At 42.6% G+C, this 11,877-nt stretch overlaps 1 protein-coding gene across 5 annotated transcripts in view; it reads left to right on the top strand.

The window, feature by feature from the left end:
- Positions 1–11,877, top strand: part of glyr1 (glyoxylate reductase 1 homolog (Arabidopsis)) — a 49,344-nt gene that overhangs the window by 2,301 nt on the left and 35,166 nt on the right. For all 5 annotated transcript variants that reach the window (XR_016117992.1, XM_089018014.1, XM_089018013.1 and 2 more), the window contains exon 5: positions 3,865–3,975. Coding sequence is in view for 4 of the 5 variants with exons in the window: in XM_089018014.1 (XP_088874140.1) it covers positions 3,865–3,975 (111 nt within the window). In the remaining variant the exon portion in view is untranslated. The remainder of the gene's footprint in view (positions 1–3,864; positions 3,976–11,877) is intronic.

Below are 11,877 nucleotides of genomic sequence, written 5' to 3'. Positions count from 1 at the left end.
GACTTGTCTCTTAAGCCTTGGAAAAAAAAAAACGACAAAGGATTTTCACTTCATTTAAAACAACAGGTCAATATCATTTGGAAGCACTGACATTTTTTTATTATTTTTTTAGTTATATGTTTGGTCCAAAGAATTGATCCAACATTAATGTGGATCTTCTTTTCCTTTCGGCTTTCCCCTTCAAGGGGTCGCCACAGCGAATCAGTAACCTCCAACATTAATGTGGATCTCATCCGAAAATCGCAATAATCTTGTTTTTGGTACATTCATTTAATGTAATTTATGTATTTTTTTCCTATCCATATCCACACATTTTCCTTCATGGATAAGAATTGCCTTAATACTTAAAAAAATAAAGCGAAAGTACATTGCCAAACGCTGTATCTGCACCCCAGAAAGAAAAACCAAAACCCGAACAAATTTGGGAATGGCGCTCCATGTCATATTTTGTGCATCCTCTTCTCTCACACCAGCTACCTTCATGTCCTCTTTGACCACATCCATAAACCTCCTCTTTGGTCTTCCTCTCGGTCTCCTGCCTGGCAGTTCAAGGCTCAGGATCCTTCTCCCGATATAGTCACTCTCTCTCCTCTGGACATGTCCAAAGCATCTCAGTCTGGCCTCTCTGACTTTCTCTCCAAAGCCTCTAATATGAGTTGTCCCTCTAATGTACTCATTCCTGATCCTATCCAACCTGGTCACTCCCAAAGAAAACCTCAACATCTTCAACTCTGCTACCTCCAGCTCTGCTTCCTGTCTTTTCTTCAGTGGCACTGTCTCCAGTTCAAACATCATGGCTGGTCTCACCACCGTTTTATACACTTTTCCTTTCATCCTAGCTGAAACGCTTCTATCACACATCATACCTGACATTTTTCTCCAGCCGCTCCAGCCTGTCTGGACACGCTTCTACATCTCTTTTCCACACTCTCCATTGCTCTGGACAGTTGACCCCAAGTACTTAAAATCCTCCACCTTCTTTATCTCTTCTCCCTGTATCATCACTTTTCCACTTAGATTCCTCTCATTCACACACATATATTCCGTCTTGCTGCGACTGATGTTCATTCCTCTCCTTTCCAGAGCATATCTCCACAGCTCTAGTATCTCCACCACATGTTCCCTGTTCTCGCTACAGATCACAATGTCATCTGCAAACATCATGGTCCAAGGAGATTCTTGTCTAACATCGTCTGTCAGCCTGTCCATCACCATAGCAAACAAGAAGGGGCTCAGAGCCCTGGTGGAGTCCCACCTCCACCTTGAATTCCTCAGTCACACCGACAGCACACCTCACAACTGTTTTACAGTCATGATACATGTCTTGCACCGCTCTGACCTACTTTTCCGTCACTCCAGACTTCCTCATGCAATGCCACAGCTCTTCTCTGGGCACCCTGTCATACGCTTTCTCCAGATCTACAAAGACACAATGCAATCCCTTCTGACCTTCTCTGTACTTCTCTATCAGCATTCTTAAAGCAAACACTGTATCTGTCGTACTTTTTTTTTTGGCATGAAGCCATACTGCTGCTCACAAATGTTCACTTCTGCTCTTAGTCTAGCTTCAACTACTCTTTCCCAGAGTTTCACTGTATGGCTCATCAACTTTATTCCTCTGTAGTTAGTACAACTCTGCACATCTCCTTTGTTCTTAAAAATGGGCACGAGTACACTTCGTCTCCATTCTTCAGGCATCTGTTCACCATCTAAGATCTTGTTGAATAACCCAGTCAGGAACACCACTGCCACCTCTCCAAGACGCTTCCATACCTCGATTGGCAAATCATCAGGCCCGAGTGCCTTTTCCCCCTTCATCCTCTTCAGCGCTCTTCTCACTTCATCCTTGCTAATTCTTGCTACGTCTTGGTCCACAACAGTCATGTCTTCTACTCTTTGTTCCTTCTCATTTTCCTCATTCATCAATTCTTCAAAGTACTCTTTCCATCTTGCCATCACACTACTGGCACCTGTTAATACATTGCCATCTCTATCCTTAATCACCCGAACCTGCTGCAGGTCCTTACCATCTTTGTCTCTCCGTCTCGCCAGCCTGTAAAGATCAGTCTCACCTTCCTTGCGGTCCAGCCGAGCATACAAGTCATCATAGGCCTCTTGTTTGGCCTTTGCCACCTTTACTTTAACCGTGTGCTGCATCTCCTTGTACTGATGTCTCCTCTCGTCCGTCCTCTCAGTGTCCCACTTCTTTGTTAACCTCTTTCTCTGTATACACTCCTGCACCTCCCCATTCCACCACCAAGTCTCCTTATCTACCTTTCTTCCACTCGATACACCAAGTACTTTCCGACCTGTGTCTCTGATTATGTTTGCTGTAGTTTGCCTGTCATCTGGAAGGACCTCTTGCCCACCCAGTGCTTGTCTTACCTCCTTCCTAAATGTCATGCAACACTCTTCCTTTTTCAACTTCCACCATTTTGTCCTCACTTCAGCCTTTGGTTTCTTCATTTTCTTCACTGCCAGCATCATCCTACACACCACCAACCTATGCTGTCTGGCTACACTCGCACCAACCACTACTTTGCAGTCACTGATTTCCTTTAGATGGCTCCGTTGACACAAAATGTAGTCTACCTGTGTACTTCTGCCTCCACTCTTATAGGTCACCCTATGTTCCTGTCTCTTGTGAAACAAAGTATTCACAATAGCCATTTCCATTCTCTTAGCAAAGTCAACCACCATCTGTCCTTCAGCGTTCCTCATCTGGAGTCCAAACCTGCCCATCACCTCCTCATCATCTTTGTTTCCTGCGCCAACATGTCCATTGAAGTCTCCACCAATTACAACCCTCTCACTTCTCGGGATGTTCTGTATGACTTCATCAAAGTCCAACCAAAATGTCTCCTTCTCCGCCAGCTCACATCCTACTTGTGGGGCATACACACAAACAACATTGAACATCACGCCTTCAATTTCTAGCTTCAGACTCATCATTCAATCTTATACTCTTTTTACTTCTAAGACATTCCTAACAAACTCCTCCTTTTAAGATAACCCCAACTCCATTTCTCTTTGTCTTCACCATGATAGAACAACTTAAACCCTGACCCTAAGCTTCTAGCCTTGCTCCCTTTCCACCTGGTCTCCTGGACACACAGTATGTCTGCCTTCCTTCTCTGCATCATGTCAACCAGCTCTCGACCTTTACCTGTCATTGTTCCTACATTCAAAGTTCCGACTCTTAGTTCTATACTCTTGGCGTTCCACTTCTCTCTTTTCCTCCCGGCACTCCTCCCTCCTCTCCTTCTTGGACCAACAGTAGTAAATTTTCCACTGGCACCCTGAAGGTCAACACGGCCGTTGTTAACCCGGGCCTCGACCGATCCGGTATGGGATTCATAGGTTTGATTTGCAATTTTTTTTTTTACGTCGGATGCCCTCCCTGACACAACCCTCTGTATTTATCCATGCTTGGGACTGGCACAATAAGACACTGGCTTGTGCCCCCTTGTGGCTACATTTGCATTAGTAATAATAATAATAATGATAATACATTTCATTTATAAGCGCCTTTCAAAACTCTCAGGGAAACAACTTAGTCATTATCGTAGGCTACTATAGTTAACATAGATCAATACAGCATGTGTTGCTTCCATTATGAGGCTTATATAAGGCTTTTCATTTTTTTCGGCTTCGGGCGGGGTTTTTTTTTTCTTCCAACATGGCTCTTTCAAAATTTTGCATTGCCGGCCCCTGAACTACGCTCATGCAAAATCACCATATGAGTAGTCAGGTTTATTTTTTAGACATCTCATGTAGTTCACAAGGCTACACTCATCACTCGATCATTTTGGTTGTTGCTGTTCCACAATTTCTCATGTGCTAAAGTACAATTTGTTTGTCAAGAACACTGAAGGTAAAGGAGACTCCAAAGGAAAGAAGACTCCTAAAAAACCACTAAAAATACTGGATGAGGATGATGAGGATCTCAGTGCCTTGAGAGACCCCTCCGAGAAGGTCAGTAAGACAGTAACGGGACAGGACCAGGAGAACATTCAATTATTCATAGAGTAGCCATGTACAACAAACACACTCACAGAGCTGAGATCTCTGCAATTGGGCAGTTCATTTGAATATTAAATGAAACTGCTTTCCACAACATCATATGAAATGAATCTTATTTCCAGGACATCAATAAGACAGCTGCCTGCCTTCAGTAATAAGAAATAGAAATATAATTTACTGTCTTGCTTCAAACAAAATATCACCCACTTTGATGTGTTTGTTGTATCTTATCAAGTGGCCTGATTTACTAAGATCCCAAATACCAGGATCTGGACTGTTTTGACGGATTATGCATACTGTTAGTGGGCTGTGTTGTGCCCCATACAAATAAAGGTGCCCTCATGCAAAAAGGATGTGAGCTCGATTGCACACGCAAACAAGTTTAGAAGCTGAATGGCTAGCCATGGTATTCTAGACTTCTGCATAACGACTATAATTATGAGAATTATCTATGCTTTGTGAGAGGAGTTATGCAAATAGCTTAATTGACCCCAATTTTAAAACAGATTATTTTTTACAGACAGTGTATTTTAAGTGTTAAATTACCTGACATGTTTCGGCGTATGCCTTCGTCAGAGTGTCACGGATGTTGTTGTGACGTGCCTTTTTCAGCTGGTCTTACTATGAGGGCGTGACCTATCCATCAGATCTGACAGGCTAGTCAGGCCCCCCGCTGTCCGCTCGTCCCTCCAGGATACTGCTCCAGGTGGTAGAGAGCATGTAAGCTCCCTCATCCCTGTTCATGGTCCTTGGTTCTCGCTTCCGGATTTCAATGGCCTCCCTGATCCAGCGCTGATGTTTGTTTTCTTCGGTGCCGATGACTCTGGCCTGTGATTTTTCACTGCAAAAGAGAAAATCACATCATGGACTGGGAGAAGGCCAGAGTCCAGGGAGGCCATTGAAATCCGGAAGCGAGAACCAAAGACCATCAACAGGGATGAGGGAGCTTACATGCTCTCTACCACCTGGAGCAGTATCCTGGAGGGACGAGCTGACAGTGGGTGGCGTGACTTGCCTGTCAGATCTGACAGGTAGCTCACGCCCTCATAATACAGTAACACCAGCCGAAAAAGGTGCGTCACAGCAACATCTGTGACAAAGGCGGAAGTATACGCCGAAACATGTCAGGTAATTGAACGCCTAAAATACACTGTAAGAAAAAAATGTTTTAAATTAGATAGTAAGTAGACAGGATGAACTTAATACAACTATTAATTGAGCCCAAACAATGTTCATGTTTTACTCGACCTGCTGCCTGAAGACAGATGTTTCCTGGATGGACAGTGGAATAATTTCAAGTCCAACACAAATTTCACGGGCTCATTTTGCATCTTTAAAAAGTATGCCTGAATGGGTTTAGGGTCAGCTTGTTGCTCACCTCTAAAATATTGTAATGTTATCAATATTGTAATGATATTCTAGGGTAGGGGTGGGCAAACTTTTTGACTCGCGGGCTGCATTGGGTTCTAAAATTTGACAGAGGGGCCGGGCCAGGAGCATTTGGAGGGAGTGTTTGGGCCGGAAATACTCCGAACAAGTTATGTCCATAATTTATAAAATCACTTCAAATGACTTCGACTGAGCGTATTTTACAAAGATTCCACAGCATATAGCTATAGTTTACGTTTTAAGACTTGCGCTGAATATATGAAGTCTTGTTTTCGAGTTGATGACGATCCCCATGTGACGTCACGTTTGGACCGCCCTGACCGAGAAAGCGACATACAATGCATTTTGGGTACTTTGTTTAGTCTGAAAACTTCGTGTTAATCCGTGTTGATGGCGAAATTAGAAGGAAAACACATAAATAACGCCATGGTGAATCGTTGTGTGTTGCACCAAGACAACTATTTGATATTCGCTGACACAAATTCCCAGCTGACAAATCAGCCCAATCTTCTGCTTATTCTGGGTGCTACATTGCTGTCATTGACGGCTCGAATTGATATGGGAGGACTCCTAGAATCAATTGCAAACATTTATGCTTTCCTCTTCAGAAGAACAAGAACAAGAAAACATCTTCTCCGAATCTGAAGCCATTGTTTTGATTCTCGAGCAACCTTCTGAAACTGGCCATTTCCGGATTCATTTTGAAGTCATTTTTATTGGTGTTTTTCATTTAACTAAAAATATCAGCCTGCCTGATTTGGGCATTTTAGATGCTATAAAACGTTTTTCTGATGTCAGTGGGAAACAAAAACAAAAAATGGTGCCGGTTGTCCTTTAAATGTAGTATGTACAAACCTCATAGCACAGTAAAAACACAACAACCCAATTTATTAACTGTCTTTCAAATGTGAAAAATATCCCTGATCAGTTAATAAATTTGTCTCAAGGAATATGCAAGATATGGCATTTACAAACTATTTCGCAGATACTTGGAGGAGGAAATGGAAATAGATTAAAATAACATATGCACTGTGATTTATCAAGATTGCGTCTGTTTTTAAGTTTCCATCGAAGGGGCAAAGAAATCAACATTTATTGAAAAATGGAATCACTTTCAACATTCAAAACATATTATTACACAACGAAATATTCAAGCTCAATAATACCTACTTGTGTTAAATTCCGCCAAATCATAGATGGTTTGTCCTGACCGCGCGCTCAACAAACTCCTCACTGACGCTCTCGCCTTCACGCGACAAACAAAACACGTGTACCGTCGCCGAGCACACAAACATAGACTACCTGCAGTTGAAATTTGCATACTCGGCTCGGCAGCCAATCAGAAGCCTGCTTCTTTCTTCCGGACTTTCGCAAGCGTTACAAAGTCGTGCAATTGCATGTCATTTTCCAAAATAGATGCACAGAACCTCAAACTAGAAGAAAGATTCAAAAGAAGCTAACAACATATGTGACGCTACAAAACGTAAATTTACATTAAACCGTGACTGTAAAGTGTACGTGAGACTTATGAAAGGGGCTTAGTGGCTCGTAGGAATCAATGCAAACGTTGCATTGAGCACCACAATGACAATCGACTACTGTAGCAAAATTTACAGCCATGCGCATTTGCCGTAAATTAAGCAAGGTAGCATTTGTAGTTGGTGCATTCTTGATTTTAAAAAAAACTTTATACTTTGTGACAATGTTTCTTAATGGGATTGGTCTCATTTTGCTTCAAGTTGGGAAAAATGGGGCAGGCAACTTTTCAGTTATCTGCCCTGTTGTTCGCTAGCTTTTTGTCATGAGTTTTAGACACTGTTTGTACTATAATTTGGGCAAGTTCGGCGGGCCGGATTGAAAAGCCTAACGGGCCGTATGTGGCCCGCGGGCCGTAGTTTGCCCATGCCTGTTCTAGGGGGTGGATTAACAAAAAAACGTATGACAAAATATTGAAGACAAATTAAAAATAAAATCCACAAATATGTGGGTGCTGAACTGTGAGAATGTAGGAGTCTACTGTAGTTATTTTAGTGAATGCTGTGGGCTGCAAAACTAAACAAAAACAGTTGGGAACCTACTTTAATAGTGAACTGTACTTGAGGAGCACCTAACACCATCTTGTCATGGTGGTAATGGTTTTTCACAAGGTATATCCCAGCAACGTCTGTCCCTAGTTAAAGGTAATATAGCCCCTCAAAAGGCTGATTGATAATCGGTTCGATCTGTACCTACTAATTTCAACTCTGAGTCCTGATTACTACTGCGTTGGTGGAATAGGACTTAAGCAGCAAAGCATCCATCTTGAGCGTTTACCAGTGTGTCATGAAAGGTTGATCATCTCAGCTTGCAAATGTCATATGACCGAACTCAGAAATGGGGTGATCCATATTTGGCCGTCACCTGAGTCATGATAAACTCAAATGTAATTTTCAATCAATGGCAAGCAGTAAAATAGCCTTTTCTTGAGAATAATAAAATTGGGTGAACTTTGCTGTTTAATTCACGTTTCACATAAAAATCAAAATGCTTTTTGTTTAAACTAGCGGGGGTGCATAAAACATTAATTTTTTTGGTTGACTTCCCATTCAAGCAAAAAAAATGAACTGTAAGTGAAAGGGGTGACCTTGCTTTGGTCCAGATAATACACAAATCATGGTGATAAGTTGTGGGAGGTAACAGTTAAAAGCTGAACTTTTGTTTTATTCAACTGATTGTGAGTCTATGATAATTGGATGGATATATCAATCAACCATATACTGGTCCAGTACACGTGGAGAAGCATGAAAATAAACTAATATGCCATTGTTCTTGGGATTTATTCAGTTTGGGCAAAAGTGAAGCTGGTGAATAGCGTATCATGCTGCACACACTTTATTTGGCATTTCAAAAAAAAAAAAACAAGTTATGCCCGCCTTTGAGAACTTATATTTAAAGATGCAAACTCAGCTAGCAAAACTCATCTGAGATTTTTTTAAACAAGTTGCATGCGCTACATTAACCTATTAATATATTTCTCCCACAACGTGTGAAGTGAACCGCGTTGCATAGCTAAACGTCATTGTGCCCGGTTTGGCGATTTTGGTTTGCGTTGAGAAACTTTTTTTAATTTTTATTTTTTTTGCACTTGCAAACCCTGATTCACAAAGGTTTTACACCATAAACCTTTTACATTGTAGATCCACTGAGAGGTACAGCAAATGTAGTTCATATTGTACAACTTGATTTTAGTGATATAAATACAATGACACCAAGATAAATCATTTCAAAATTAATCAATGTGACCTGTGATGTACAAAATGAGAAAACACCCCTCTTTTTCGTCAGCACAAACGAGCACCATTTAAACGAGCCCCTGTTTAACAAGTTGAGATGTTCTAATCTTGACTTTTTATTTAACCTCTTAACATAGCCCACAGTTTCCACAGCATCAGAGTAACCTCATTGTTCAAAAGTGTCAGTCAGGTGAAGGGCATCAAATAAAGTCAAAGTCAGCTTCATTGTCAAATATGCTAATATGCAAGACATACAGCACAGATAAAATAGATACTGTCCTCTTGGACCCAGTCTGCAAGGCACTTATAATGACTTAACAAACATAATAAACATGAAAACGCCAATTTGCCAGGAGGGAGAATAATATAAAATTTAAAAATAATTTCCAAAGTATTAAATGTACCATGAACCACATTGAAGGCAGAAATGATCATGTTATTAGAAGGATGTCTTCCTTACAATCTTTATTTAAAGGACTACCGACGTCACCTTTTTGTTTCTTAACTGACATCAGAAAAACGTTTTATAGCATCTGAAAATACCCAAAACACGCAGTATGATATTGTTATTCAAATGCAAAACACAAATAAAAATGTGCAAAAAATTGAGCTGCGAATTGGGCATTTTCAGAAAGTCCCTCCCACAGTTCGTGACGTCACGCCAAGACGTGTTGCATTTCTGGAGAATCAAAACAATGGCTTCAGATTCGAATAATATGCTTTCTTGTTACACCTCCAGTTATGAATATGATGCAAATAGTTGCGAAGAGGAAAGCATACATGTTTGCAATTGATTAAAGAATTTATTCCATGCCATTTTGAGGCAACATTGGGGAGAAACGGATCACCAGAAAAGAGGCACAAAATGGCGACCTCCTGTGGCCACCTCCGTTTCCACAAACTGATAAATTCCTTATATGGAGCTTGGACACCCTCTTCTGGCAGCCAACACAAAGTTTTCAGACCAAACAATACAGCAAAATACATTGACGTGATGGAAGGACTGCTACAATGTCTTTTTTTTTCGGTGTGGGGCGTTCCTTTAGTCACATCACGTATGGACTCGTCACCAACTCAAAAACAAGACTTCCTGAATATTCAGCGCGAGTCTTAAAACGTAAAATATAGCTATATGCGGTGGAACGCTCAGTAGAAGTCATTTGAAGCCGTTTTACAAATTATGGACACAACTTGTCCGGAGACGTCGGTTGTCCTTTAAGAATGATGGATGACGGATGAGTCATCCGTAACAAAAAGGGATACACAATATACATAACTATCTCCCTTCCCAAGGGAGAAGTTTTAAAGGGCACGCATAAAACTTGAACATGTTCAAAAACTGACCAGTGTTATCTTCACTGAATGAATGCAGTTAATGTCAATGTCAATAAGGCTGGCCAGGGTCTGTGGTTTACAAACTCAAAACAGTTCAGACTGTCAAAAGACTGAAAATGAACACATGTACTGCGTACATAATTATAAAACCGTAGAGACCTCATCTCTTCCATGGGGGTTTTATTGTGATCCACTGAAGACCTTGGGAACAATGTGTGGTCACATTAATCCTTCAAACAGCTACCCGGGGCAGTTGTCTCTTTTAGACCAGGTTTTTGCAGTCGTTGGGTGGAACTGAAGTTGGGTCAGGGGGCGAAGGAAATGAGGGTGGCGGTCCTCATGTAGAGCCACCTGTCTCTTGGTATCCAGTGCTGGTGGAGGGGGGGCTGGTGGACATTCAAGAGGGGGCAGTAAAGGTGGACGTGCAGGTTGAGCGTTCTCCTGACAATATTCCACCCTTGATGGCATGTGCAGGACTGGGTCCATATAAGAGGGATGTGGCTGGTATGGCTGGAACTTCCTTAGGTGGTGTCTGTTCCTGAGCGCCACTCTGCCTGTGCCGTCCACTCTGATAGTGTATTGATGGAATGGTCGTGCTTCCACCACGACCCCAGTACGGTCCCAGCGTCTTGGGTGATTCCCTACCTGGTTCTGTAGGTACACGTCGTCACCAACTGTCAGTGGTGTGAGTTGTTTAGTGTGCAGGGTCCACTTCTCACACTTCCTCGAGTGGCGCTAGGCCAGGGCAACCTCTCGAATTCTCATGGTTTCTTGCCGTGTACTATGAGGGCTGTATTTCCCTAGTTGGACAGGGATTGTTTTTCTTATTGGCCTGCCGAAGAGGACCGTCGCAGGTGAGGTCCTAATTTCTGGGTCTGGTGAATTTTTGTAGATCAGCATGGTCTTTTGAAACTTGTCGACCTGGAGCGAGCCAGTAAGGCCTGTGTTGTCCATCAACACCTTCTTGCCGATTTTCACTGCAACTTCGGCTCTACAATTGGCATGGGGCTTGGGGACGGAGGTAGGACAGTGGCATACTCCCCAAGATGTCAAGAAATTCTGAGTGTTGCCGGCAGTGAGTTGGTGTCCTCCATCTGATGTTAGTTCCTCTGGGATGCTGAATGTGGTGAAGGAGTCACGCACGTTTCTGACAAGGCCTTCTGCTCCATGGTCATATCTCAACACCATAGGCCAATTCGTATACCGATTCACCAAGACCAAATACTATATGTTGTGTAAGGGGAAGTAGTCACAGCAGACCTTCTGGAATGGGTAGTCTGGGGTTCAATAACAATTGGCAGTTGCATTGAGTTGGGTTTGGCAATCCTATGGCACTGCGTACACTGCTCCCTTGTTCTGGTGATGTCGGTAATGATGCCTGGCCAGAAGACAGAGTCTGCAGCGCGTTTGCACATGCCGTTGACACCCTGGTGGGCTGAGTGGAGTGAGGACAAGCGATTTCTTCAAAGACTTTGCGGGACAATGATCCTGTGGCCCATGAGGATAACACCGTCCAGGCATGAGAGGCTGTCAGCATAGCGGTGGAATGGACAAAGGTTCAGCGGAAGGTCTTGGCACCTCAGCGGCAGTTCCTGTTGCAAAAGAAGTATAAGCTGTGACAGAGCTTGGTCTGAGGAAGTTTCTTCCCTTACCATATTCCATGTGACCATGTCTGAGATTGACTGCGGGTGCAGCACTGTCATCTGCCATATCCATGCTGGCTGTACTATCAATGTCGTTGACAGGAAATGATCCAAGAGGGGCTGAGAATTGTCAGACCCCAGTGCCCATAGGAGGTACGGGGGTGAACCTTTTGGCCAGTGTTTTCTCCTTCAAGTTGAGAGGCCGTCTGTTATTG

The sequence above is a fragment of the Hippocampus bargibanti genome, linkage group LG17 (genome assembly GCF_051943395.1).
Source record: "Hippocampus bargibanti isolate YZ-2025 linkage group LG17, ASM5194339v1, whole genome shotgun sequence".
NCBI classification, from domain to species: domain Eukaryota; kingdom Metazoa; phylum Chordata; class Actinopteri; order Syngnathiformes; family Syngnathidae; genus Hippocampus; species Hippocampus bargibanti.
The sequence above is the reverse complement of the archived record's forward strand: the minus strand, read 5'-3'. Positions and strand labels throughout refer to the sequence as shown.